The following is a 25,899-nucleotide window of genomic DNA, read 5'->3' on the forward strand; positions in this document are numbered from 1 at the left end:
TACGCTACAAAAATTCAAAGCCTTCCCAAACATCCAACTTGGCAATATCTGTATACTCCAAAATGGTTGTTGTTATTTGGTTTTTAGGAGCATTAGCAACTAAGGCCATATTGCTCTGAGGATATGCGGTGGTCATTCACTGACCTTTCCGCACCTTCCATATTTGGTGGTCACGTGCTCTAGCCCCGGTCTAATCAAAAAGCGTGTGCTACGCACTGCCGCACCTGGCTACAGAGGCACCCCTCCAAAATGGGAAACTTTATATGAGAACAAACCTAGCATATGCAAATCTGCTGGCATACGACTAAAAGAAATACTTTCACAATGGAACTTAAATATGTATAAAATCTACAAAGATACCCCCACATATCTTTCCCCTTGGGAAATCATTTCAACCGACTGTGACACGGATTTCATAAAATGGAAACAAAATAACATCCCAAATCAGTATGTGAAACAGCTGCATTCCTCTTATGTAATCCAATTCTCTGATTACTGACATCTGTACACTGATGGCTCCAAAATGGATACACACATTGGTGCTGCTGTGGTCCTACCAAATAGCATAATTTCTCAGTCACTTCCAATAGAGTGTAGTATCTATAGTGCTGAACTGTTTTCAATAAGTCTCACACTAGATCACATTGCCAAAACTCCCTCGTAAAAAAGTATAATTTTTACAGACTCATTAAGTGCAATATATGCTTTACAGCTACAAAATCAACCATCTCACCCATATCTAAGAAAAATTCTTTCCTGCTTATTGCTTCTTAAGCCTAAAAACCAAAAAGTCAGATTCACTTGGATTCCTGGACATTCTGGAATACTATGCAATAAACATGATCAAGCCGCCAAACATCCGTCAAATGAAAATTCTCACCTGCATAAAATTCCACACAGTGACTTTAAAAATCTCATTTGAAAAGCCTCTGAAAATATATGGACACAGACCTGGAAATCTCAAGAAAACAACAAACTATACCAAATCAAACAGCAGCTGAAATCCTGGAAATCAAGTTACTGGGTAAACAGACACGAAGTGGTTATCCTCACCCAGCTATGCATTGGACATACAAATTTAACACAATCTTATCTCCTAATGAAAGATGATCCTCCCCAGTGTCTAACCATACTAACAGTGAAGCATGTCATCATTAGAATGTCCACATTACCAAATTGCCTGCCAACCAGCTTTCAAATCGCATGCAGATGAAGCATTAACCCCAGGGGATCACATCTGATGAGAATGGACTTGGCACACCCAGGGTCCTGAGCTGGATATCATCATTCTTCTATTTCTTGGTGATTCCTTTCTTCTCTCTCTCTCTCTCTCTCTCTCTCTCTCTCTCTCTCTCTCTCTCTCTCTCTCTCTCTCTCTCTCAGGGTTGACTCGGAAATTTTTTTTGGCTGGTGCATAAGCCTCAGGCTTCCTTGCACTATATGGCTAATAATAATAATAATAACTCATTATGGGAGAAAACTCAGAAGTAAAGGAAATCTTTACATACTTCAGTCTAATAAACCTTACCAATCACATCTAATATTCCAACATTAGTGTTAACATAACTGAAAATAACAAAACTTGAACAGCGCAATTCAGCGGAAGCATCTTCTGCGCCACAAAACTACAAATAATAACGACAGATGGACGTTTGTTCCAGCAATCAACCACCCGCTGGCTAAAGGCAAATTTCCACACATCTATTCTACAACTGTTTTTCTTCAATTTGAATTTATGTCCCCTCAGGCAATTAATTTGGGCAAGAAGAAAAATCCCATCAGCATTGAGCTTGCTCAAATAAGGCTTTATACACCTCAGTCAGATCACCTCGCAGGTGCCTAGTCTCCAGACAGTGTAATTTGCAAAACTTAAGCCTTTCTTCTTAAGAGCAACTCTTTGTTCTGTTCACTAATCTTGCCCTTCTCTGTACTCGTTCCAGCAACTCTACATCCTTCCTAAAATGAGGCCTCCAGACCTGTGTACAGTACTCAAAGTGTGGTCTGGAAATGATTTTTGGTTTGCTGAACATTTCGTTACTCTGGTATTTGTTATGCCAACATTTTGCTGTAGAATCACCAGTGATAAAGCAAGGGCTCAGTCTACACCACCATACCTTAAGAAACTGAATGGGGATTTTTCTTTCAGCCAAATCTGAGAGTGATGACTATTGACTTACCAGTCCGAACACTTCAAAAGCCAAAAACCCTAAGTAACCATTCTGCAATTTTGTATTTCTTCTAGTTATCATTGCTGTGCAACTCATAAAATAACTGTTATTATGGATGGCAATGAAGCGTATGAAGTGCCTTTTTAATTGTAATGCAATGCCATCTGCCACATGCTCAAAATACAGTTGTTCATGCATAAGGACCATATGAATTTGTTAGCATCATTTAGAACAGGAACTGGCCAACCCATGTGTAGCCTGCTCCTTTACATTGTATAGTCCACAGCCATATAAGGTAGGCTCAAAGTGTTATGCATCCCACAAGTTTAACATACTGCAAGTTATGATTTTACATTGAATTTTGAAAATATCCATTTTTAATAATATTTGATTTTTCTGTATTGCTTTCTTATGTTTTATGTATCTTCCCCAGAAGTTAGCAATATTATTATAACCATATAATAGGAACATTATTAGCGTTATGTAATAATTGGTGGATTTTCATATTTAATTAATAATTGTATAAAAAAAACTAAATGCAATGTAGATAATGACACTTAAACTCTGTTTTGAAAAATACATAATTAGTGCTAAGGAACTGGTCTTGTGGCCCACGAACTGCTTACCACAATATGCTGCCTTCAACCTTCATGCATTTTATGTGTTTTGGCCCCTAGTCAAAAAAAGGATAGATCTGTCTGCTTTAGAGTGACCCAAAGTAAATGTTGCATTAATTCCATTCTGATAAGAGCTTTATTAGCATTTCAAATACTTCAGGTCATTTTTGCTAGATAATAATAATGTAGATAATAATGCTTTATGAATAAACTGCGTTTAACTCTGTATGTCAGATTTTTATTGGTGGGCGTTACACTTACCAGCTTTTGTTGTGTGTATTGAAAAACTCTTCACAAACACCGTACCTTTCTACCATATGTATGGTTTGTGAGTTAGTTATCAGTGATCAGAGTAATTCATTACTTGGTCATCTTATTTATTTAATTCAGAAAACTAAGGTAACTCATGTTTTAGATAATATTGCTGAAATATTGGCAAAGTTCATTTAGATGAATTATAGATGTTCATGTAATGCAAGTTAATTGGTTCAAAAGATCGATAGCATAATTCACATTAAGAATAACCAATGAATTTGCTGGAAAACTTGAGACAACTTGATGAACTATGGATTTAATATATTATGTGATGAGATGTGCACTGTAATCAAGTGTATTAATTAGCCTAGAATTTCAAGTGTAGTTATCAAGAGTTGAGTTTAATCAACATTGTTATTACACTTTCTCAAGATTATAGATTAAATCTAAACAGTAGTAGTTTATCTCGTGATTCCTCACCATCAGCTCTATAATAATTATGGGTTTTACTTTAATTATTATGGATGCTTATTGTAAATGTTTTTAACTGACATATGCAAAAAAGTATTTTAAAAATTTAAAAATTTTTTTCAAATAATCAAAATATTTTTGAAAAATTTTTTGATCATTTGACATTGCATTTAAGCATATATTTTCAAAATTGGATTTCAGGAAGTTTATTATCGATCTATTTTTAATCATTATTTTGTATTTATTTTATTATGGTTTATTATGGAGCTCTTTTTAAGAATGAATGCTGCTGAAACTTGACCACTATCATTATTTAGGAGCAGTTCTTAAAATTGCCCACAAAGAGATGCTAAGTAGTAGTTTTAAAGGTGCATTGGCTTTTATTCTTAAACTCTAAAGTTACTTTGCTTCATTGTTGCCAACTTTGTCACTTAAGTATGACTTTAGAAGTTTTCTCATCAGTGAAGTAACTTGAGAAAGAGCAATCATCTAATTAAACTGCTTTAGTCCATGCGTTTGAAAATATAATGCTTAGCCAACATTCTGTCCTTTGATTGTGATGGAGATGAAGGAGAAAAACTAATACTGTAGCATGGAAGAACAAAATAAAAAAATAGGGCTTCACAAAATCTTTTTTCTCCCCTTTTTTTTTTCACTCTCTTTTAGAATAATGGTGTCCAGCAGCTAGCTTCAGAGGCAACTGTTTACATTGTATTAGAGGATGTTAATGATGAAATTCCATTGTTTATTGAGAGAGAACAAGAAACAGTTTTGGAAGGAATGCCCCCAAATACAAAAGTAACAACAGTGCAGGCAAGTGACAAAGATGGAACATATCCCAATAATAAGGTATTTATTTACTCTGTATTTTTTCTTTTAATTTAAAAAAATATTAACTAAAAATATTATAATCCACATTCTATTTCTTATGTATAACATATTTTCAAGGTCAGCTGCTACACAATTAAGTCTGTAAAGTGGCATAGGCCATTTCTGGGGTCAGTTGCTATACCCTGAGATGATTTCCATTAACTGTCTTTAAGCATTGCCACAAAAATATCAATGGACCCGACCAGTATTTTATTTTTTTTTTTTATTAGCCTGTTTGAAAGAATGCTACAATCAGAACTTCCCATCATGACAAATAGGCTAGCAGGTCAGCAAAGACAAGGTACAACAAAGAAAAGTTAAATGCAACGTTAAGACAATAAGGACAGTAAGTGAAAAAAATAATAATAAATGACATCTGAATTCCATTTTTTTAAATTAAATTGAGTGCGACTTTCTTATTTTTATTTTTACTTTTTTTATAATAACTGATTAGCAGTCAGAAAAACCGGAATTTTTTTTTGTTTGGAGGGATGGATGAGGGCCTCCCTTTAATCAGAGGAGATTCTAGTTTTAACCCCTAGACCTAAGTCAGGTTTTTTGTAGTAGCTATTTTCTTAATACAGGTAGGCCCTGCTTTTTTGCCATTTCACATTAATGCCCTTTTAAAATAATTAAAAAATAAAAAAATATATATATAAAAATAAAATTTGAATATGCAAGGTAAACGCAGCACAGGAAGAGAGTACCTAGACACTAGACAATGCTAATGTCGACTCCTGTGATTGTTAACTGTGAATGAAATGGCTTCAGTACTACCAAATAAAGTCAAAACAGTAATAAGAACACTGAAAGCATTCTGATAGACCACCTTCAAAGGACAGCCAATTAGTCTCATTGGAGGACAAGGTCATAACTTTTGTCTTCTGGAATTAAACAGGTGTAATAATAGTAGATTATCTTTCAAAGTGTGTTAAGTTCCTGAAAAACTGAGGGTATGACATAACAGTATATTGTCTATAGATTGTATGTAATCAGTGGTCAATTTGCATGTTTACTGGAAGAAAAACTTCACTTGAGACATACTAATTCAGTCTCTGGATGTGAAAAAAGCCCATAAAATTTCCTCGCATGATTGACTCGATTTGAACTCTGGTTCCACCCGGTTTGGGGAGGATGGTGATTATGTTCATTGCACTACCTGTCAGGGCTCTTTCAAAAGAACAGACAATAGATGGACAATACTATGCTAACTTAGTAAATTACAAGGTGCAGTCAAGTTAGAGACCAAGAAACCATGGCTGAAATTCATCAGGCAAGCTATGAATTGTCTCTCCACCTGCCATACTAGACAGATCTAGCCCCACCTGATTTCCACCTATTCTCGAAACTAAAAACCACTTTGCGTGGAACGGGATTTGGGTCAGATGATCAGGTGATGGGTGCTGCTTACTCTTTTTTTTCTTTTTTTTTTTCAGGAAAAAAATAAGTTTCCAGCCAATTCAAATTTTGTAGCCACCTTCAAGAAAGTGGCTACAAAACTGGGATCTGAAGCCTTGCTGGAAAAATTACATTGTTACAAGAAGCCTACATAGAAAAGTAGTGAAAAGGCAACATCAGATGATAACTGAGGTGCAAAGTTTATTAGAAACTTATGAGACAATCTCCTTTTACCCATCCGACTAAGCATTATACACTTAGTCAAATTTTGAGACAATGTATTGGTTTTTTTTTTTTTTTTTTTTTCTTTTTTAAATTTTTACAAATTAAGTTGTAAAAATTTAAAAATATAGTTTCTTTTCACTCAATGTATACCTTTTTATATACTTATGTTTTTTTGATGAAATAACCTCTCTTCCAAAGGTTGCTAAAATACTTTTTTTTTTCCTACTTTTTATGACCTTTTCTTGGTGTATTATAGCTTCTGATGTTCCAGTAAAAACAAACCAAACAGGAAATTTTCGAATTTAATGCTAAAATTGGACAAGTATTACAGTTTAGATTTTACGATTTATTTGTAAATTAAAATTTTACCTGATTGGTTGCCTTTTTATTATTGAGAAAGTTGTTCCTGGTTTACTTTAAAAATGTCATGTTTTTCATCTTTTTACTTATGAAATTTTCACGATTTTATTTATTTTTATTATATTTTACAACAACCTCCCATCGAGAAAAAAAGGAATTGATTAGACAAAATTTTAAATTAGAAATCCTAAAATATGATCAGTAAAATGCTCAATTTTAACATGAAATTCAAAAATTTTAGCTCAGGTATAATTGAAAAAAAAAAGCACGGCAAAAAGTGTAAACCTAAAAATAAGCGAGATAGACCTCAGTGCCCAAATTTTAACGGTGCCTTACATGCTCAAACAAAGAGTTCAAACTTACACTTTCATACCTCATGATTTAGAGGAGAACAGGCATCCTGTGTGTGATCACACACTCAGTCTAAAACACTGATGGATCCAATATATTTCTATTTCAGAAGATTTAGGAGAAGTCCGGTTGGCCTGCCTCCCAAAAATCCATTCATGCACACCTTCTCGATGGTAAGCCCTGTTAGGTGGCAATGAACATGTAGAGTGGTTCTCTTCAAGACGCCAGGTCAGCGTGAAGAAGAAAAGACCAAACCCTCCAGCACATGACAGCACGACGAAACAAATGGCCCTCAGTCCCCAGTGGCTTTCACTCCCCCTCTTATGGCAGCGAGAGGATTAGAGGGGAAGCAGAAGGTGCTAAGAATATCTGGGTACGACCAGGCTGCCATGCACAGAAACTGAACTTGACCTGTTAAAACAGGGCGCCTCTGTAGCCAGGTGGGAAGGAGCAGCAGTGCGTAGCACATGCTTCTTGATTAGACCGGGGTTCGAGCCCGTCACCACCAAATACGGAGGATGCGGAAAGGTCAGCGAATGACCACCGCATATCCCGGAGCAATATGGTGTTAGTTGCTAATGCTCCTAAAAACCAAAAACGACGACGACCTGTTAAAACATAAGATCGCTCATCGGTGAAGACAGGATTAGAGCTGGAAAAGGAATTAGAAAAGGTGAATTGGAATATCATTGGTTTGGCTGAAATAAGAAGAAACAATGAATCACTTACAAGTTTATCAAGTGGAAATCTGCTGTATACCAATGGAAATAGTGAAAGGAGCAAAGGTGGAGTTGGCTTTCTGTCCATAAAGATATAAAAAACATTTTGGAATTCAAAAGTACATCACCAAGGGTGTCAAGACTACTACTCAGGATTTCCAAGAGGTACAAGCTAAAGGTTATAATGATTTATGCACCAACATTGAGCCATGATGATGAAGAGGTTGAAGAAATGCACACTGAAATTGAGATTCTTCAAGATGAGCAGAAAACCCAATATGCTATGGGGACTTAAATGCCAAGATTGGCAAGAGACAAAACAGCACAGAAAGGGGAACTATAGGAAATTTTGAAAGAGGTGAAAGACTTGTGGAATTTGCAGAATCTCAAGGATTGTCAGTAATGAACACTTTTTTTTTTCAACAAAAGAGTGAACAGAGAGTGGACATGGAAGAGCCCCAATGGATTAACAACTAATGAAATCAACTTCATCCTCACTAACAGAAGATATATCATGAATGATGTTACAGTCCTGAACAAGGTAAATGTTGGAAGTGATCACAGAATGGTAAGATGCACATTTGATATAGATGTAAGAAAAGAAAGGAAAAAACTGGCTCGAGTAAACATTACGAAGGTCTCTGAGATAACAGAAGAGGAGAAAAAGTAATATGTACTGGCAGTAGCGCAGCCACCCTTTTTCGGGCCCGGAGGCAAAGAACATGTTCGGGCCGTACTTAATTAATGAAAATTGCAAAAAGAGGAGACAGCCAAAGACGCTGGGTGCCTAAAGGGCCTGGGACCGGAGGCAATTGCCTTGCCTGCCTACATGGTAGCTACGCCACTGTGTACTGAAAGTTAAGAACAAGTTTGAGCTTCTGCAGACTGCTCAGAACCAAGATATCGACGAGGAATATTACAACTTTTCTGAAAGTGATAAAGCCCAAGAAACCTATAGGTAAAAAGAAATCCAAAAAAGAAAAAATTAGTCAAGAAACACTTGTCATGATGAACCGAAGATGACAAATGAAGAGCAAGATAAACACTGACAAGGAGAAAATTGACTATACTGAGTTATGCAAAACCATTAGAAAGAGACTCAGAGATGACATAAGAAGATTTAATACAAGAACAGCAGTGCATAGCACACGCTTCTTGATTAGACCGGGGTTCGAGCCCGTGCCCACCAAATATGGAGGATGCGGAAAGGTCAGGGAATGACCACCGCATATTCCCGGAGCAATATGGCCTTAGTTGCTAATGCTTCTAAAAAAAAAAAAAAAACCAATACAAGAAAAGTAGAACAAGCATTAAGGGAAAACAAAGGACTTAAATCAGCAGCCATGGGCAGTAATACAGAAAGACAAATGATACTGAAACTGAAGGGTAGCAATGGTATATTTATAAATAGCAGAGGGGACATAATTCAAATAACAGAAGACTACTATAGAGAATTATACAAGAAGGGAGGGAATGATGCCAGTAGGGGGGGGGGGGAAGATGGATCGCAAATTAGTACTACATATAACGTACTCGATATCCTTCCTGATGAGGTATAACATGTGTTGAAGAAAATGAAGATTCAGAAAGCCCCGGGGGAAGATGAAGTTACTGTAAAGTTGTTAACATTGGGAGGAAGAGACATGACACAAAAACTGGCAAGACTCTTCACAAAATGCATTATAAAAGGTGTGGCGCCTAACGAGTGGAATAATGCAATCATAGTTTTGCTGCATAAGAAAGGAGATAAATCAGAAATTGGAAATTATAGACCAATTAGCTTGTTACTCCACATCCACAAGTTGTTCACAAGGGTCATTACTAACAGATTAGAAAGAATACTTGATGAGAATCAACCGAAAGAGCAAGCTGGCTTTAAGACAGGATTCTCAACCATGGATCACCTTCACGTAATATCACAGCTAATTGAAAAAAAGCAAATGAATATAAAACACCATTATGCCTGGCATTTGTGGATTACGAAAAGGCATTTGACTCCATACAGCATAAGGCAATGTTTCGGGCACTGGAAAGACAAGGCATAGATACCCCATATATTATGATTTTGAAGAAAATATATGAGAATGCTACCTTCTTTATTAGACTAGACAAAGACAGTAGGAAATTTAAAATTGAGAAAGGAGTTCTACAAGGAGACACAATATCTCTGAAGTTGTTTACTGCTGCCCTTGAGGAAGTTTTCAGAAGACTGGTCGCAGAAAGGAGTCAACGCGAATGGAGAGTACCTAAACCATTTATGATTTACAGATGACATTGTGGTCACGAGCCACTATCCCAAAGAATTAGAGGAAAACCTTTATCAGTTATGCGGATCTAGTAAGGATTTTGGACTAAAGATGAATATGGCTAAAACAAAAGTAATGATGAACAAGTATGCCACATCAAGGGATATTATGATTGAAGGAGCAGTAATTGAAAAGGTGGAGTCATATACTGGGACAAGTCGTAATCTGTAATAATGATAAATAGCTGGAAGTCAAGAGAAGAATAAATTTTGGATGGATGGCATTCGGGAAATATAGTCACATACTGAGGAGCAATATCCCAATTTGTCTGAAACGTAAAATAATGAACCAATGTATGGTAGATGACTTTCATCGACCGGTGAAATACCACCACTTTGCTTATTGGAGGCTTGAAGTGGTGAAACCCATGTTAGTTTCTAGAGCAAAGTTTCCGGCATCCCCGTCCCCCCATACTTCTCCTTCAACCCATGCACGGTACTAAGTACTATAGGTTTTGATACCTTTCGTGTTTGGGGTTTTCATAAAAAAAAAAAAAAAAAAATACTTTCCACCATGACGTATGGAAGTGAAACTTGGGCACTCACCAAAAGAATGGAAGAGAAGCTGAGAACTACACAGCAATGATTGGGAATCAAACTGTTAAATAAGGAGAGAAACCATGGATTAGGCAGCAAACTCAAGTAAAGGACATTCTTATCAAAACTAAAGAACTAAAATGGTCTTGGGTAGGACACATAGACGGGGCAGTATGGGAAGGGTTCGGTTTTTTTTTGACTCATGCTTTTCTTGCATAATTTTCTACTACTAATACACAGTTACTGATGCTGTGGACAGTGCTATTCTTAGAAGATAAAAAAATTGCCAGCCTACCTAAAATCTTGATGGGACTACTATTTCTTCACAGTTGAAAAAGAGCAGAACAAGGCTTGATACAATATTTGTTGTGACCCAACCACAACTGACCTGTCTGATACAAAAGTGGACATAGTGTTATTGTTATGTGGTTCCCATGGTTTCCCACAAATCCACGTTAAATACTCTGTTAACATAGCAAAGCCAGTCAGTGTGGGTTATGTGTGAGTAGTGCGTGATCACCAGGAAGGAGCCTCCCAGCATCCATCCACTGGCATGAGGAGCCGGACCAGGGAGTAAAAGACATCTGGTGGGTCGTCCACACTCCTGCAGGAGCGAGAGTGGGGAGGGTGCCAAGGAAAGAGCAGAGAAGAGACAGGAAAGTGGAAGACAGGCAAGATAGCGAGGATAGGCGAAAAGGAGCAGGAAGAGTGTTAGGTGCAGTTGTGGGAGTCATGGAGAAGGACTGTGTGTAGGAAGAAGAGAATAGGTAAAGTTCAAATTAAAGAGTCCAGGATCGTCACAATGGAGAATCACGGAGCAGCGTCGACAGGGCTGGCCGCAATTTGCAGTTTCATGTCTGGAAGTTTCCGTTGCTGGGTATCAGTTGCTGTCTAGAGGAGGTTATTCAGGAGTTGCAGGTGATGCCAGCGACGACGAAAGACCTCGTTGGCATAACTGGTCAGTGCACAGAAGCCATCATTAGATTCCAATAACTTGGTTTCTGGCCGAAGTGATGTAGTGTGGAGGTCTAGGAGTAGTTGGATTCTTAGATCTAAGTATACGCTGCATGAGTGCATCACGTGATCCCAGTCTTCAGGTTCTCTGCAGGTACAGAGGGCATCCTCGACTAGGCCGAACTCTAGAAGGCGTCTCTTGAAGGACCCGTGGCCAGTTAATAGGAAGGAAGCATAGACTTTAGGGAAGAACCAAGTGGAACGTTGTTTGTTGATGTAGGTTACCTCAGGAAGGAAACGTTTAGTAGTTGCACCAGTTGTGGAGTTTTTCCAGCGGGTTTGCCATAGGTTGATCAATTCTAGCCACACACGTTTATGTTCCTGTTTGATGTCGGTATCGGTACGGATTTGAATAGTGAGGAATCCAGCTTCCTTATTCTTCTTAATGGCATGAGAGAGTCCGATAAAAGCGACGTGGAGGTCCAAGGGGAGGCGGCCTGTTAGTAGCTGTAGGGCGGCAGTTGATGTCGTTCTACATACGCGGGTCATTTGTAGTAGCATAAGTCGTTGAATTTGCTGAATTTTACGTTGAGCATGCACTAAAGTCATTCGGTGGTACCATACTGCAGCTCCATATGTGACAATTGGTATAAATCCTGCTGAGTATAAAAGGCGTTGAGTTGGTCCTTTAAGACCGCAGTCCTTGCGGGTAAAGTGTGCTAACATAGTGATGTAATTTTTTATCTTTTCTTTGATAGCTTGGATATGGGGGATGAAAGTTCTCCTGTCGTACAAAATTACTCCTATGTACTTCACCGATCGATAGTTTTTCAGTGGGCGGCTATTAAAACGTATAGTAGGAGGTCTGGAGAAGTCCAGTTTGCCTTTTAATAGGAGGGTTTTGCTCTTCTCAGTGGAGACTGAGAGTTTATTTTCCGTGGCCCATACGGACAGAACAGAGAGAGAACAACCGTAGCCTGGGTTTCTATGGTTGCATGGGTGGGGCCCTCGATGATGATAACCATGTCGTTGGCGTAAGAAAGCTGAGTAGTGTGTGGGTAGTGATTTCGCCATATTGCACCGTATATGATATGTTTGTAAATTTGGTATGTTTGGTGGTCGGTTTTCTGGATGAAGAACCCAAAGCCGACTAAGTATCTCTCAGCCACACTGTGGAAAAAGCCCATAAAAATTCCTCGCATCATCTACTGGATTTGAACTCAGATCTTTTCCTCCAACCTGTGTGAGGAGAACGGTTATTCTACCAACTGTGCTACTCAAGAGGATTTGCAGAAGGAATGGAAGCGAATTTAGATTGTCATCTACTGGTTTGGTAGATAGTATGCACACGAGAATCGGGATTGTTATGCAAGCCAGATGTGGATATAGTCTATGTATATGGATTAAAAGCACTTTTTACCAGGTGTATGGTTCCGAAAAGTCGTAAGGTGTACTCACACGTAAGATACCATTAATTTTAATGCTGTGCAGTCACATAAAGGCCATGTCAGATTACAAAAGATTTCAGAAAATATTTTTAAGTTTAAAACATTGTTTCAGCATTAAAATTTATGTGCCGACTTTGTTCCCTATTTTACTGATTTGTGAATTGGCGAATCACCGAGTATCGGGAAAGATGCTGCTGCAAGAGAGAGATTTTCAGGGTAAATCAATATAAGATAAGCAGGTAAATTTCAAATCGCTAAATCATAGAAGTGGGTTTTGAGAAATAGGATGTTTATGTGGGAGTCCGTTTGTTAAGGATCCTGCTGTTGTTAGCAGATAGCATAAATTGGATATGTTACATTAATCAAGGTGAAATCACTTAAATTAAATATCGATCTATGATTCCTACGTTTTACTTAAAATTTATATGGAAGTGCAATGCTATGATGAAACTGAACCAGATGTGTACATTGAATTTAAACTCAACATGTAATTTTTATTTTTTTTACTGTATCTCCACACTGGCATATATACCAATGAGCCAAAACATTATGACCACCTACCCGGGGAGGCATAGACGCTACAAGATTTCTAAATGTGTCTTGTGGTATCTGGTACCAACATGTAACCAGCAGATCCTTTAATTCCTGTAAGGTCCGTGAGACGCCGCAGGTGGGACTTGCTACTCCAACACAAACCACAGATACTTGATGGGATTGATGTCGGGGTAATTTGGAGGCCAGTGCAATACGTGGAAGGCTTCCTCGTGTTCTGCGAATCAGTCTCGAACAATCCGGGCATTATCCTGCTGAAAGACGGCACCACCAGAGGGGCAGACTGTTGCCATGAAAGGGTGTACCTGGTCAGCAATGATGTTTAGGTAAAAATGTAACGTGTATTTAGGGTCAGACGGCACCAGGGGTTTCCCCCGTCTCCGTGTAGTTTACATTCTGATGTGATACAGTTCACTGTAAAGGCCAGAGATTTATGATGTTTAGGTAGGTGATAGACATCAGAGTGCCTGGCACATGAATGGCTGGACCCAGTGTATCCCAGCACAACATCGCCCAAAGCACGACACCACCGCCACTGGCTTGTGGTCCCATGGTGCATCCTGATGCCATCACTTCCCCAGGTAAATGACACACACATACTCGGCCGTCCACATGGTGCAACAGGAAACATGATTCATCGGACCAGATGATCTTCTTCCAATCACTCAAGGTCCAGTTTTGATGCTCACTTGCCCATTGTAGGTGCTGTCGCCGGTGAACTGTGGTTAGCATGGGCACTTGGAGCAGCCTGCAGCTATGCAACCCCATTTTTAGCAGGGTTCGATGTACTGTGTGTTGTGACACATTACTCCTGTCACCAGCATTCCAATTACTGGCGAGTTGCACCACAGTCGCCCTTCTGTTGCAATGTACCATCCGGGAGAGCCTTCGCTCACCTCGAGCATCGGTCAGCCGTGGTTGTCCAACACCTTGCCGGCGTTTCTGGGTTTTCACTCTTCGGACCACTTTCAGTTGGTACTAACCACGGCTGACCGTGAGCATTCCACCAGCCGTACCGTTTCGGATATGCTCTGACCCAGTCGTTTGGCCATTAGAATTTGGCCTTTGTCAAACTTGCAAACCCTCACTGATTAAGGGAGCTCAGTATCAGGTGTTTTTTATACCGTGTCGCGACCTGCACACGTGCTGTAGTTCACCTGCAGTTGCTTCGATTTGCATAACAGCTCGCTGGTCATAATGTTTTGGCTGATCGGTGTACACTGGTGTTCAAAGGAAGTGCGTCACCTAGAAATTTCACATTTCTAATCCTTTTTCGTGATGGTATGTTGCATTAATGACTAGCATCACAAATATAAATATAAACAAAAGATATTTGTCAATAGTTAAGGCAAAGTTAAGTAATATTTGACAGTTGCTCTCAAAATATTGCAAAATGAGCATTTGCAACATTTATACAATAGTTTTGGTAAACATGACAATTATAGCTGAAATGTTATCAGAAGCTTTCAGTTTATCATTTTAAAGGGAAAACAAAATGAAAATTTCACCAGGTGCAGACTAATATTTAGTTGAACCGCCTCTGGCCCTGATGATAACAGCACACTGAACTACTGGCAAGATCAATTTCTGAAGATAATTAACTAATAGTTTGTGGTTCCAAACACGAATTATAGCTTCCTAAATTTCACGAAGGATCTTTGGTTTCTTTCTGGCAACTGCAGGTTCACACAATGCCAAGTTCTCTTGAGGATTGAGGTTCGGGCTGTTTCCTGGTCAGCTAAGAGTTGTAATGCACTGTCCTTCCAACCATTTTTTCACCTGTAACAAATGTTTGTTTGTTTGTTATTTGGTTTTAAGAGCATTAGCAACTAAGGCCATATTGCTCCGGGGATATGTGGTGGTCATTCCCTGACCTTTCCACATCCTCCGTATTCGGTGGTCACGGGCTTGAACCCCGGTCTAATCAAGAAGCGTGTGCTATGCATTGCTGCTCTTGCACACCTTGGCTATGGAGGCGCCCTTGTATCAAATGTAAACACATTACTTTCGAATCTCTAATGTAGAAATGAAGCTGAAGTAACTACAGAAGTGCATACTTACTTTTCGCCCGATGACAAGGAGAGTTATCCTGAAATATGCAGTTACCTGGCAGGTTGAAACGGTCTCTAATGGTTGGCATCAATTTGCCTTCCTATATAGCCAGGTATCCATTGGCATTTACGGAACTTTTTATAAACTGCAGGTGACCTACTCCGCGATACGAAATGCACCCCCATATCATTTCACTGGTAGGGAATTTCACTGTAGACGGCCTACAGTCTGGATGGTATTCTTCACCACGTCTACGGCGAATCGTTTGTCTCCCATCAGAGCCATGCAGGTTGAATTTCTTCTCATCTGAGAATATAACTGACTTCCACTGCTCGTTGGTCTATTTGACATGCTCCTTACACCAAATTAATCATGCTTTTTCATTTTTTTTTGTGAGTAGGGGCTTCTTAGGACGACGGGCTACGAGTCCATTTTTGAAGAGACGTCTTCCGACTGTTACTTCACTTGCTACCACTCCTGTATGTTCTCCCATTCTCTTTTCAGCTCAGACGAAGAAGCTTAAGGTTTTTAAGATATAAACGCTTCAAAAAGCGATCCTATTTTGGCGTAGAGACTCGTTTGCATCCGGTTCCTTTTTTTCCCTATCAGCAGAACCAGTAAAATCTATTCACTGTTTACTGATTACAAGACACTCTATAAGCAATATGACGGGAAGAACATCCTCACTTAAAGCAACAATGGCACTCTTTCATCGTGGTGTCAACTGCGCGTAACTCACCATCCTGACACAAGCAGAGAATGCTGCAACTCTTGCAGAGCATGCTTATATGTTGAAAGTAACAGCTGATGCAATATTATGTCATCACTTACGCGTCTCAATCTTATCTGATGCAATCTGTAAGAAATTTGCCATATACTTACGTTATTTGGACAACAGTTACAAAATTCAACCCAGGGACTAACATCTGGTGAGTGGGCTTGGCACACCCAATGTCCTCAGCTGGATATCATTATTCTTCTGTTTCTTGGTGATTCCTTTCTACTTCTCTCTCTCTCTCAGTGTAACTTGGGAATTTTTTTTTTGCTGATGCAGTATAAGCCTCAGGCTTCCTTGAACCATATGCCTAATAATAATAAGTAAATCATAGGGGGCGTGATGACCCAGTGGTTAAGACCCTGGACTACCAGCCTGATGGACCCGGGCTCGAATCCCGCGTTGGTGGAAGCGAATGCGGCTCTATTATGCTGGGAGACCAATATAATAATAATATTAAATGATTAAAAAAAAGCTGTAAAAGTTACCCCATTGGACTTACCTTCCCCAAGGCCGCAATAACGGCTGAGGGAGACAGTGGCGCCATCTGGCGTTACTCGCAAGAACTATATAAATAAATCACTGCTGGGCATAAGCCGAAGCTAAACAAGTACACCTCCATAGATTGAGGATGTCGCAGAGAAATATTCATACTGCATTGAGTATGGCGCAGGATAAAGTCACTCGCATTCAGGCCTTAGGCAGAGGGTTCGATCGAAAAGTTGGAGACAGTCTCCCGAGCAAGACAGTGGAGCAAGTGGCACTGTCCCTCGCAAGGCTACCACAAGAGAAATGCAAGACCATCCAGCCCCACAAACTGGAAGTTTTTCCTACCCAACTGCACTAGTGACCACCCAGTAAGGAAGAAAACGCCAACGCATGAAGTGGAGCATTGAAATGAATATGTACATCATATATACTATGAAATAACCAGGTGACCTGAATACCAATACCTAAATACCAAGTGACCTGAATATTCAGGTCACCGAACAGCGATTAGCAGACCAAAGAAGGATCATTGTCACGAAGAACTTAATAGCTCCTGCCATCTTGGAAATAATCAAGCGGATGTCAGCGAATCTAAGTAGAAAGAATATAGTCAATATGGAACCAGAGGAGGAACATCAAAAAAAAAAAAAAAAATACAACCCAGAGTAGCTGAAGTGAAAAGAGATGAAATCATGCTATCGAGAATAGAAGACGAGTGGAAGGCCATAACAGAATTCGAAGGAATGGACCCCACTTTGTACCTAAGCAGAGGCCAAGTAAAATCCTGTGGAGAGTAACAGACCATCTCAATCGGCAAATAATGCCACATTAACTTGACAACAATGGTACAACGCTGGAGGCTATCCACACAGCCATGTACTGTGCTGCCATAGCAGCCACTAGGATTAATGGAAAAGAAACGAGAGACTAGCAGCAGAAGAACCAAAACAGAAGGAACCGTTTCCAACCGTTGACCTAGTACCAACAGGGTAATAGAAGTAAGAAATTGATTGGAAAGGTGAAGAGCATCCTCAAGAGAGACAGCAAACATGAGACCAGGAATCAGAATAGGAGAATACTTGGACACACTGAAGCAGAACCTCCTTGCACTCAGCAAGAGATTACACCAATACAAAGAGAGCTCCCAGAGGAAAATAAACAACCGAATTTTCGATGAGGATCAAAGAGCCTTCTACAGGAAACTGGGTGAAGATGAGAAAGCAGGAAATTAACCACCCGAGAAGAAGATGATTGAAGAATTCTGGGGAAATATCTGGAGCGGTGAAGTAAGACATAACAGCAGACCACCCTGGATAGAAGTAGAACGGAAAAAAACCAAGGACATATGAGAGATTGGGAGATTCGAGAAGTAGTAGTAAAACAGTGGATCAGGACACCCACAACTGGTGAACCCCGGGAACTGATAACATCCACAACTACTGGTACAAGAAGCTCACCTGCACACACACACACACAAGCACCTAGCAGAGCAGTTCTCTCGAATGATAAGGAGACAATCACGAAGTTTCTCCTAAAGATGAAGATACAAGAAACCCGGCGAAATACAGGCCAATCACATGCCTCCCAACGATGTAGAAGATCCTGACCAGCTGCATAACTAAGAGATATCAGACCATCTAGAGAGTCAGAACATAATGGCTGAACAGCAGAAAGGATGCAAGTGGAGGAGCAAAGGATGCAAGGAAAAATTAACCATAGATGCCGCAGTTATGGAGCAAGCCTTCAAGAAGCACCGCAACCTACATACGGCCTATATCGATTACCGCAAGGCTTTCGACTCTGTACCTCATAGCTGGCGAATAGAGACCCTGAAGATCTACAACGTCAATCCGATAGTGACAAACTTCCTAGGAGCAACAATGGCGAAATGGAGTACCACCATTAAGGTCAAGAACATCACAACCAGGCCAATCCCCATTAGAAGAGGAATCTTTCAGGGAGATGCTCTGAGCCCACTATGGTTCTGTCTAGTACTCAACCCACTATTCACCATGCTCAACGGGAGCAAGTATGGATATAACCTCAAAGAAGGAAGAAAGAACCTGTATACTCTCACCCACTTGATGTACATGGATGTCATCAAGCTCTACGCGGCAACCAAGAGGCAACTCCAGCAACTACCCTGGGTCACCGAAGAATTCAGCAAGGACATCAGGATGGAATTTGGTATAAAAAAATGCAAGACCCACACATTGCACCAGGAAAATTAGTTGGCCGAAACTACCAGCTGCTGACTGGTAAAGAGATCGAAGCTATGACAGAAGGAGAGACCTACAAATACCTAGGGATGATGCAGGCTGAGCAGTTAGAACACAAGGAAATCAAGAAGTGCCTGGCTGAAAAATATCATCAGAGACTCAGAAGCCTACTGAAAGCAAAATTGATCAGAGGGAAAATAGTTAAAGCCATAAACACCTATGCAGCTCCAGTACTAACATACACATTTGGGGTCATAGATTGGACTAACACGGAGCTAGAAGATATCATGCAAAAGAGAAGGACAATGATGACCAAGAGTCGCCAACACCACCCGAAGTCAGCAGAGGAGAGAATAACAATACCTCGGAAAGAAGGAGGAAGTGGCCTGATAGAACAACAGAAAACAGCGAGAGTTAACCTGAAAGATTACTTCAAGAACAACACAGCACCATTCCACCAGGACATAAGGAAGATAGATAAGTGGTATACCCCCACTCAACCTAAGCGAGGAAACCCCTCCCGCCCAGACGCAGTTATGGAGCAGTTATGGTACAAGAAACGAAGTTAGAAAGATGGGCAAAGAAGACGCTCCATGGCACTACAATGTCCTCCATCAAGATCACATCGATAACATGGTTTCCAGTGCATGGCTCACAAGCGGGACGCCCTTCCCCGAGACTGAAGGATTAATGCTGGCCATTCAAGACCAGGTAATCAACACCAGAAACTATAGAAAATACATCGCAAAGGAGCCAGAATATCAGATAACACATGTCGACGATGCCACCTGGCCTCAGACTATCCAACACATCACCACGGGGTGCAAGGTGATCACCCAGACTGAGTACACTCATAGACACGACCAGGTAGCCAGTATAATACATCAGAAGCTAGCGAGGAAATACCAGTTAACCAAAGAAAATGTATCATACTACAAGTACGAACCCCAGGCAGTACTAGAGACTCGAACCCATAATCTGTACGGGGACCTAGCCAGGTGGGAAGGAGCAGCAGTGCGTAGCACATGCTTCTTGATTAGACCGGGGTTCGAGCCCGTCACCACCAAATACGGAGGATGCAGAAAGGTCAGGGAATGGCCACCGCATATTCCCGGAGCAATATGGCCTTAGTTGCTAATGCTCCTAAAAAAAACACATAATAATAATAATGTACGGGGACCGTGCCATAATAACGGATAAGACCATCCCGCACAACAGATCGGACATAACCATTGTGGACAAGATGGAAAAGGCTACCTACCTGATTGACAGCGATGCCCAACACTAGGAATGTCCAGAAAACTCATGAGGAAAAGATTACGAAGTACACGAACCTGAGACATGAGATCAAGGAGATGTGGCATATGGAAGAAGTATCAACCATTCCAATCATTGTGTCAACCACCAGTATAGTACCAAAGACTCTACATAGCAGCCTAGCAGCAATAGGTCGCCCAGAGAACACCTACAAGGAACTCCAGAAAGTCACAATCCTGAACACCGGTAGGATAGTCAGAGATTTCCTCGACCAACAGTAACACCAGACATTACAACCACCCTGTGTACTTGGTAGCAGTACCCGTCAAGGAGTGGAATGCCCCCCAATCAGGGAGAAATAATATAATAATAATTTTAAGGGGTGATGCACTTTCTTTGAACATCAGTGTATTTGAATTTATGCATGCCTAGTAGGATGTAGTTCTTCAGCGAAATTGCAGTCTGAATCTGTTTTGTACAAAAGGGGAATGTGCAGTCGTACTTGGGCCAGGCACACGTAAACTGGGGTTCATCTTAACTAACGTAGTATTATTTATGATTTTAAGTGAACAGTCCTCCGCTTCCACGCTGCATTCTGGCAGAACCACGTGACATTTTCGTTCAGGTCTGCCTATGTAGGTCGTAAATTTTCTCCATGGTCTCCATAGAGTAAATATGAGGGTCGCTTGAAAAGTTCATGGCTTGAGTACGAAGTGTTTATTTGAGACGTATGGTGAAATGTTACTTTTCAACATGGTCCACGTTGGAGTTTAAAAATATTCCTTTTTTCATCGATTCTGCGATGCGTTGATTCCAGTGGCGAAGAAAGTTTTCCCTTGTGCTTCCAGGAATGCATCCACTGCAGCAGTGATATCGCTGTCAGTGGGAATGTGAATGTCAGCCAGGAATTTTTTTTTCAATTAGGAAACATACATAATATGCCTATAATGCCCATAATATCAAATGAAAGTACAGTAGTGTTAGATCTAGTAATGTTGAGGGATGGTCCAAGATTTCAAAGCTACACTCATGCAGTGCAGCTATAGCAGTGACAGACTTGTGGGCAGGCACATTGCTCTAGTGGCCCAGAAAAACTCAGACTTCCTTTTCTGAGTTTTTATTCTTTTTTTTTTTTTTGTGTTTGTTATTGATGTTTTCATTCAGACGCCTCACAAGTTCTGCGTAATATGCCCCTGTGGCTGCCTGGTCTTTCTGATGATAATCCACTAGCAACACTCCTTCAGCACACCAAAAAAATCTGTGCCATCACCTTGCCAACAGAAGGAATAGATTTGGCTTTCTTTGGAAAGGAATAGGAGCTGTGTTTCCACCGTTTGGATTTCTCGTTTGTCTCTGGCTGAAAGTGGTGGATCCGCGTCTCATCCATGCTCATAAAATTTGCCGGGAAATTTACTAGATGCTTGTAAACTACGCAAATGTTCATTTGACTTGACAACTCTCTGCGTTTTTGATTTGGTGGTCATTCCCTTGACCCTTCCGCATCCTCCGTATTTGGTGGTGACGAGCTCGAACCCCGGTCTAATCAAGAAGCGTGTGCTGTTGTTATGTTATAAAGAACAGTCTGAGCACTTTGGGACCCATCGTGCTGACACTTTTTTCTTAGTGAGAACGTATGTTATTATTATGTGATACACTCATTCAGGTGAGATACCGAAGATGTTGGCAATGTACCGAACTGTCACTCGTCGATCACTGATACCAGGTCATGTACGCTGTCAACAACTTCTGAAGTGATGGACGTTGCAGGTCTTCCACAGCGTTGGTCATCTTCCAGGCTCTCTTTCTCTCCCCCTCCCTCGTGTACGTTCCATTACCCACTTCTAATCCTTATAATAGGAAGGGGTATCCTACCCTAGTGTATTGTAACCCTATCCTCATGAATTGCCTTTGGCGTTTGTCTCGTTTTTCCCAAATATTGGATGCCTGCACGGTGACAGATTTCGTCCATCTTTCCTCATTTACGCAGCTTTGTTGACTTCAGGGCCCCGCAGTTTAAAAAAAAAAAAAGGCAAAAAGACTCTATGAAGCATAGCCACTACCCTTTCATATTCAGGCCAAAAACTTTACAAATTCCACTCGTACGTCATAGTTAAACTCCATGCCTTTAAGTAGTTTTAAACACACGTGGAAAAAAGAAATAAAATAATAATAAAGTTGTGGAATTTTTTTCAATGAATACATATCATTGTATGCTTTAAAGCTTACTGTTGTAATGGAAAATATGGTTTGAAATTTTGCTGCCCATAATATCAAATGAAAACCTCCCTCTCTAATGAAGATATCTACTGGAAGGAAAAACTCATAGAGCTTATTAACTTCATATATTATTAACTCATTAATAATATTAACTTAGGTTAATATTATTCACTGATTCGGTGTGGTTAGCTGAGTATATGGTACATTCCAGTAATTAATCTCTCATATTTTATTAATTTATTTTGTATTGTGTAATTTCTAAAATCTTTACATCATTCCTACGATTATATACGTTTCCGTGTAAAGTGCGCCCTTTTATAATCGAAAATTCATCATTACCAATGTAAATTTTGTTATTAGTAAGACCAAATTATGCAAGTACTGTATATGAACTTTTTCATCATCAGTCAAAAATAAATAAATAATAGTGAAAAGGCTTTATGCCGCGTGCGTGTTGATCACGTAATCCCCTCTCATTTGAACGACCCTGTTTCATGATAAATGCGACTCCTCTTCACAAAGAAGATATTGCTTTAGGTGTAATAAGGAATTGTTATGTTATTGTTTGTTATTTGGTTTTTAGGAGCATTAGCAACTAAGGCCATATTGCTCCGGGAATATGCAGTGGTCATTCCCTTGACCCTTCCGCATCCTCCGTATTTGGTGGTGACGGGCTCGAACCCCGGTCTAATCAAGAAGCGTGTGCTGTTGTTATGTTATAAAGAACAGTCTGAGAAAACAAATAATCCTTACCAGAACTCTGTTATTTGTTGTGTTTAAATAAATTACAAGTTGCTTTATAGATAAAGACGTCTAAGGGATATTAGCAATTTTGAAAGTTATATAAATTACTTTTTTTAAATTTTTTACTTTTTGTTTAACTTATTTATTGGATTTAACTTTTTTCATGCCTCACCCGTTATTGCAGTACTGCATTGACACGTTTATAGTACTGAATAAGTCATCGTTGATAGGGGGAATATGTATTCTAGAAACTTAGTAGCATATCTGCAAGTTATTCCACAAAGACCTGTGTATTCATTTTTCAAATTCAGCCATGAATAATATATATGTTTCAAACTTCTTTTAAATGAGCCGTGTTCTTTTCAGAGAGTAACGAGATTTAGATATATTTCCTTAACGAACCATTTTTGTATTTGTTCATAGTGCGATAAAGTGCTTGCACTTTACAGAAGAGCCCTGTTTCTTAATAATTTATTTCCGAGACATTATACTGATTGTGCATTTTTAATGCATTATGCTAATTTCGCAAGCCCCCACTCTTTATTAAGTGAGAGTGCACATAAATCTTTTGTTGGAAGCCTTAAAGCCGATTAGCAAGTAATATGTGATAAGAAAGCTCGCTGCGACCTGTATACTGCTGCGGGAACAGACTTGAAAATTGATTGCATTGGGCGTAGGTTACTTGTTATTAACATAAGTAATAGTAATAAGCCATTTTCGGGAATAAATTTATTACTGCTGTTATAAAGATTGCAATTACTTAGAAATCTCTCAAAGAAAAGCCTTTAACTATCGCACTTAATTGTCATTACTGTTTTAGCATAGCATACCATACCATTATGTATATTTGCAGTATTATAAATCTTGATTGGATTTTGATCGTATTGCAAAACTTGCAGTTAATAGGACGACTTGCTGTATTCCAGTTATGTTTGCTGTATGACTATATTACTATAGTCATATGTTAATATTTGCATACAGGATGGATATAAAGTCGTCCTATATTATTTATATTACAGGATTTCAGCAATAGGGGCAGTACTGATGAACTTTATTTGCTGGAATAAAAAATTGCCCCCAGTAGTTTTCATTATTAAAATCCTTTCCATTTAAAACCATCTCAACAGTCCTGCGCATTTCAGTTCAGGAACGAATGCAATAGTGAGCAAGATTGAGAGTTATCGATTTAACTTTAATGTCCGAATTACAGTTATGTCAGTTCATACGAAAATTTTGACATCTAGGAAATGCAAGAATTCTTATCAGAGTAAACGGTCATGCATAAGGTAAAAAGCTTCAGGAAACAGGCTACCTGACAATATCTGTCCTCAGATTAAAGCTACATATGGATCAGTGAAAAAAAAAAATAATAAAAAAATAATAATGGTACCCTAATTTGTGGGCGCATCGGCTTCTGTGGCCATAATGCACCTCCAAAAGTTTGTGTTTACTCTAATTCGAACCCGCGATCTTTGGGTTGCCAGGCAGGCACTTTACCCACCCGGCTAGCTCGCTCTTAATGTATTGTCTATTTTGCCTGTAGAAATGTATGTTCAAAGGCCCAATTTACACGTTATACGGGCTGCAAAGAGCTGAAAATAACATACGAGAGGGGACTCTGTTTTTGTCCTTCTGAGATGAGGGAATTGCCTCGATAAAAGGCGACTTTAAAATTCTAGTCTGTAAAGGGAATCCAACCCAGATTCCCTTGACCAGTGACAGACGGTAATGTACCATGTCGATTAAGCTACATGGAGCTAGAAAGGTGCACAGAGAATGTAGTATTATTGATCATTGTTGTGTTGAGAATAATGTTGTATTGCTGTCCTTATAAAATTAGCTACCACCGGGCTGTGACACTCTTAGTTTTATCCAATTCGTAGATGATTTGGATTGATTTTTGAATGTGCTTGTGAACAAACGATGTATCCTTAAACCTTGCGGTTTCCGTTGATATTCACAATCATCTCATTGGACCTGAAGATACATTAAAATAAAACTATATATTAAAATTATATAGACATTTGATTTTAATGATTGTAAGGGCCGCTTCTTCATTATACAGCTTAGTATTTGTGTAGTCTTCACTTCACTATGACTCCATGAGTCATGTCTTTGAAGAACTGCGTGAAATTGGCGTGCACGCATGCACAGTAACATAGGAAACATAATTTATATATTCTTCAAAATCATATAGTTTCAGTTTTTCGGAATCAGTACATTGTGTAAACCAATATTCATGTAGAATGATGAATAACTCTAGATTGACAATTATGGTATATTTTAGTGGTAATTAAAAGTTTACTCCTGTGTCTGGGTACTTCTACCACGGCCTTGTAAGGGGCTCTTATTTGATTTTGGATGGTAAGCCCACTGCTAAATTGATTTGCACCATACCTACCAAGAGACAGTTTCTATTGACTTCCAGCTCCGGGATTTTGTTATTGTTATTTGGTTTTTAGCATTAGCATTAGCATTAGTAGAGGCATTTGATGCAAGAAAGCAAGCTTATGAAGCATCAGCCAAAAAAAAAAAAAAAAACCCACTTCCACTTCACCCCTCTGTTCGTTCAAAATACCTGTCCAGCTGAGCCTTAAACTTATTTAGGCTATCAACCTCCACTACAAGGGATGGAAGTCTGTTCCACCAACCAACCACCCGCTGGCTAAAGGCAAATTTCCGCACGTCTATCCTACATCTGTCTTTCCTCAATTTGAATTTATGCCCTCTCAGGTGATTATTCTGAGCTAGAGGAAGAATCCCATCAGCATTGAGCATGCTCAAACCATTCAAGGCTTTATACACCTCTATCAGATCACCTCGCTGGTGCCTAGTCTCCAGACACTGTAATTTGCAAAACTTAAGCCTTTCTTCGTAAGAGTACCCCTTTGTTCCATTCACTAATCTTGTTGCCTT

General features: G+C 39.5%; 1 protein-coding gene across 6 annotated transcripts in view; it reads left to right on the forward strand.

Annotated features, from left to right (window-relative positions):
* The window catches only part of CadN (neural cadherin), a 1,307,274-nt gene that overhangs the window by 479,544 nt on the left and 801,831 nt on the right, over positions 1 to 25,899 (forward strand). For all 6 annotated transcript variants that reach the window (XM_090383767.1, XM_090383766.1, XM_090383769.1 and 3 more), the window contains one exon: positions 4,178 to 4,360. In XM_090383767.1, coding sequence (XP_090239893.1) covers positions 4,178 to 4,360 — 183 coding nt within the window. The remainder of the gene's footprint in view (positions 1 to 4,177; positions 4,361 to 25,899) is intronic.

This window comes from Mastigoproctus giganteus, chromosome 10, assembly GCF_048544385.1.
Source record: "Mastigoproctus giganteus isolate SK-2022 chromosome 10, ASM4854438v1, whole genome shotgun sequence".
Lineage (NCBI taxonomy): Eukaryota > Metazoa > Arthropoda > Arachnida > Uropygi > Thelyphonidae > Mastigoproctus > Mastigoproctus giganteus.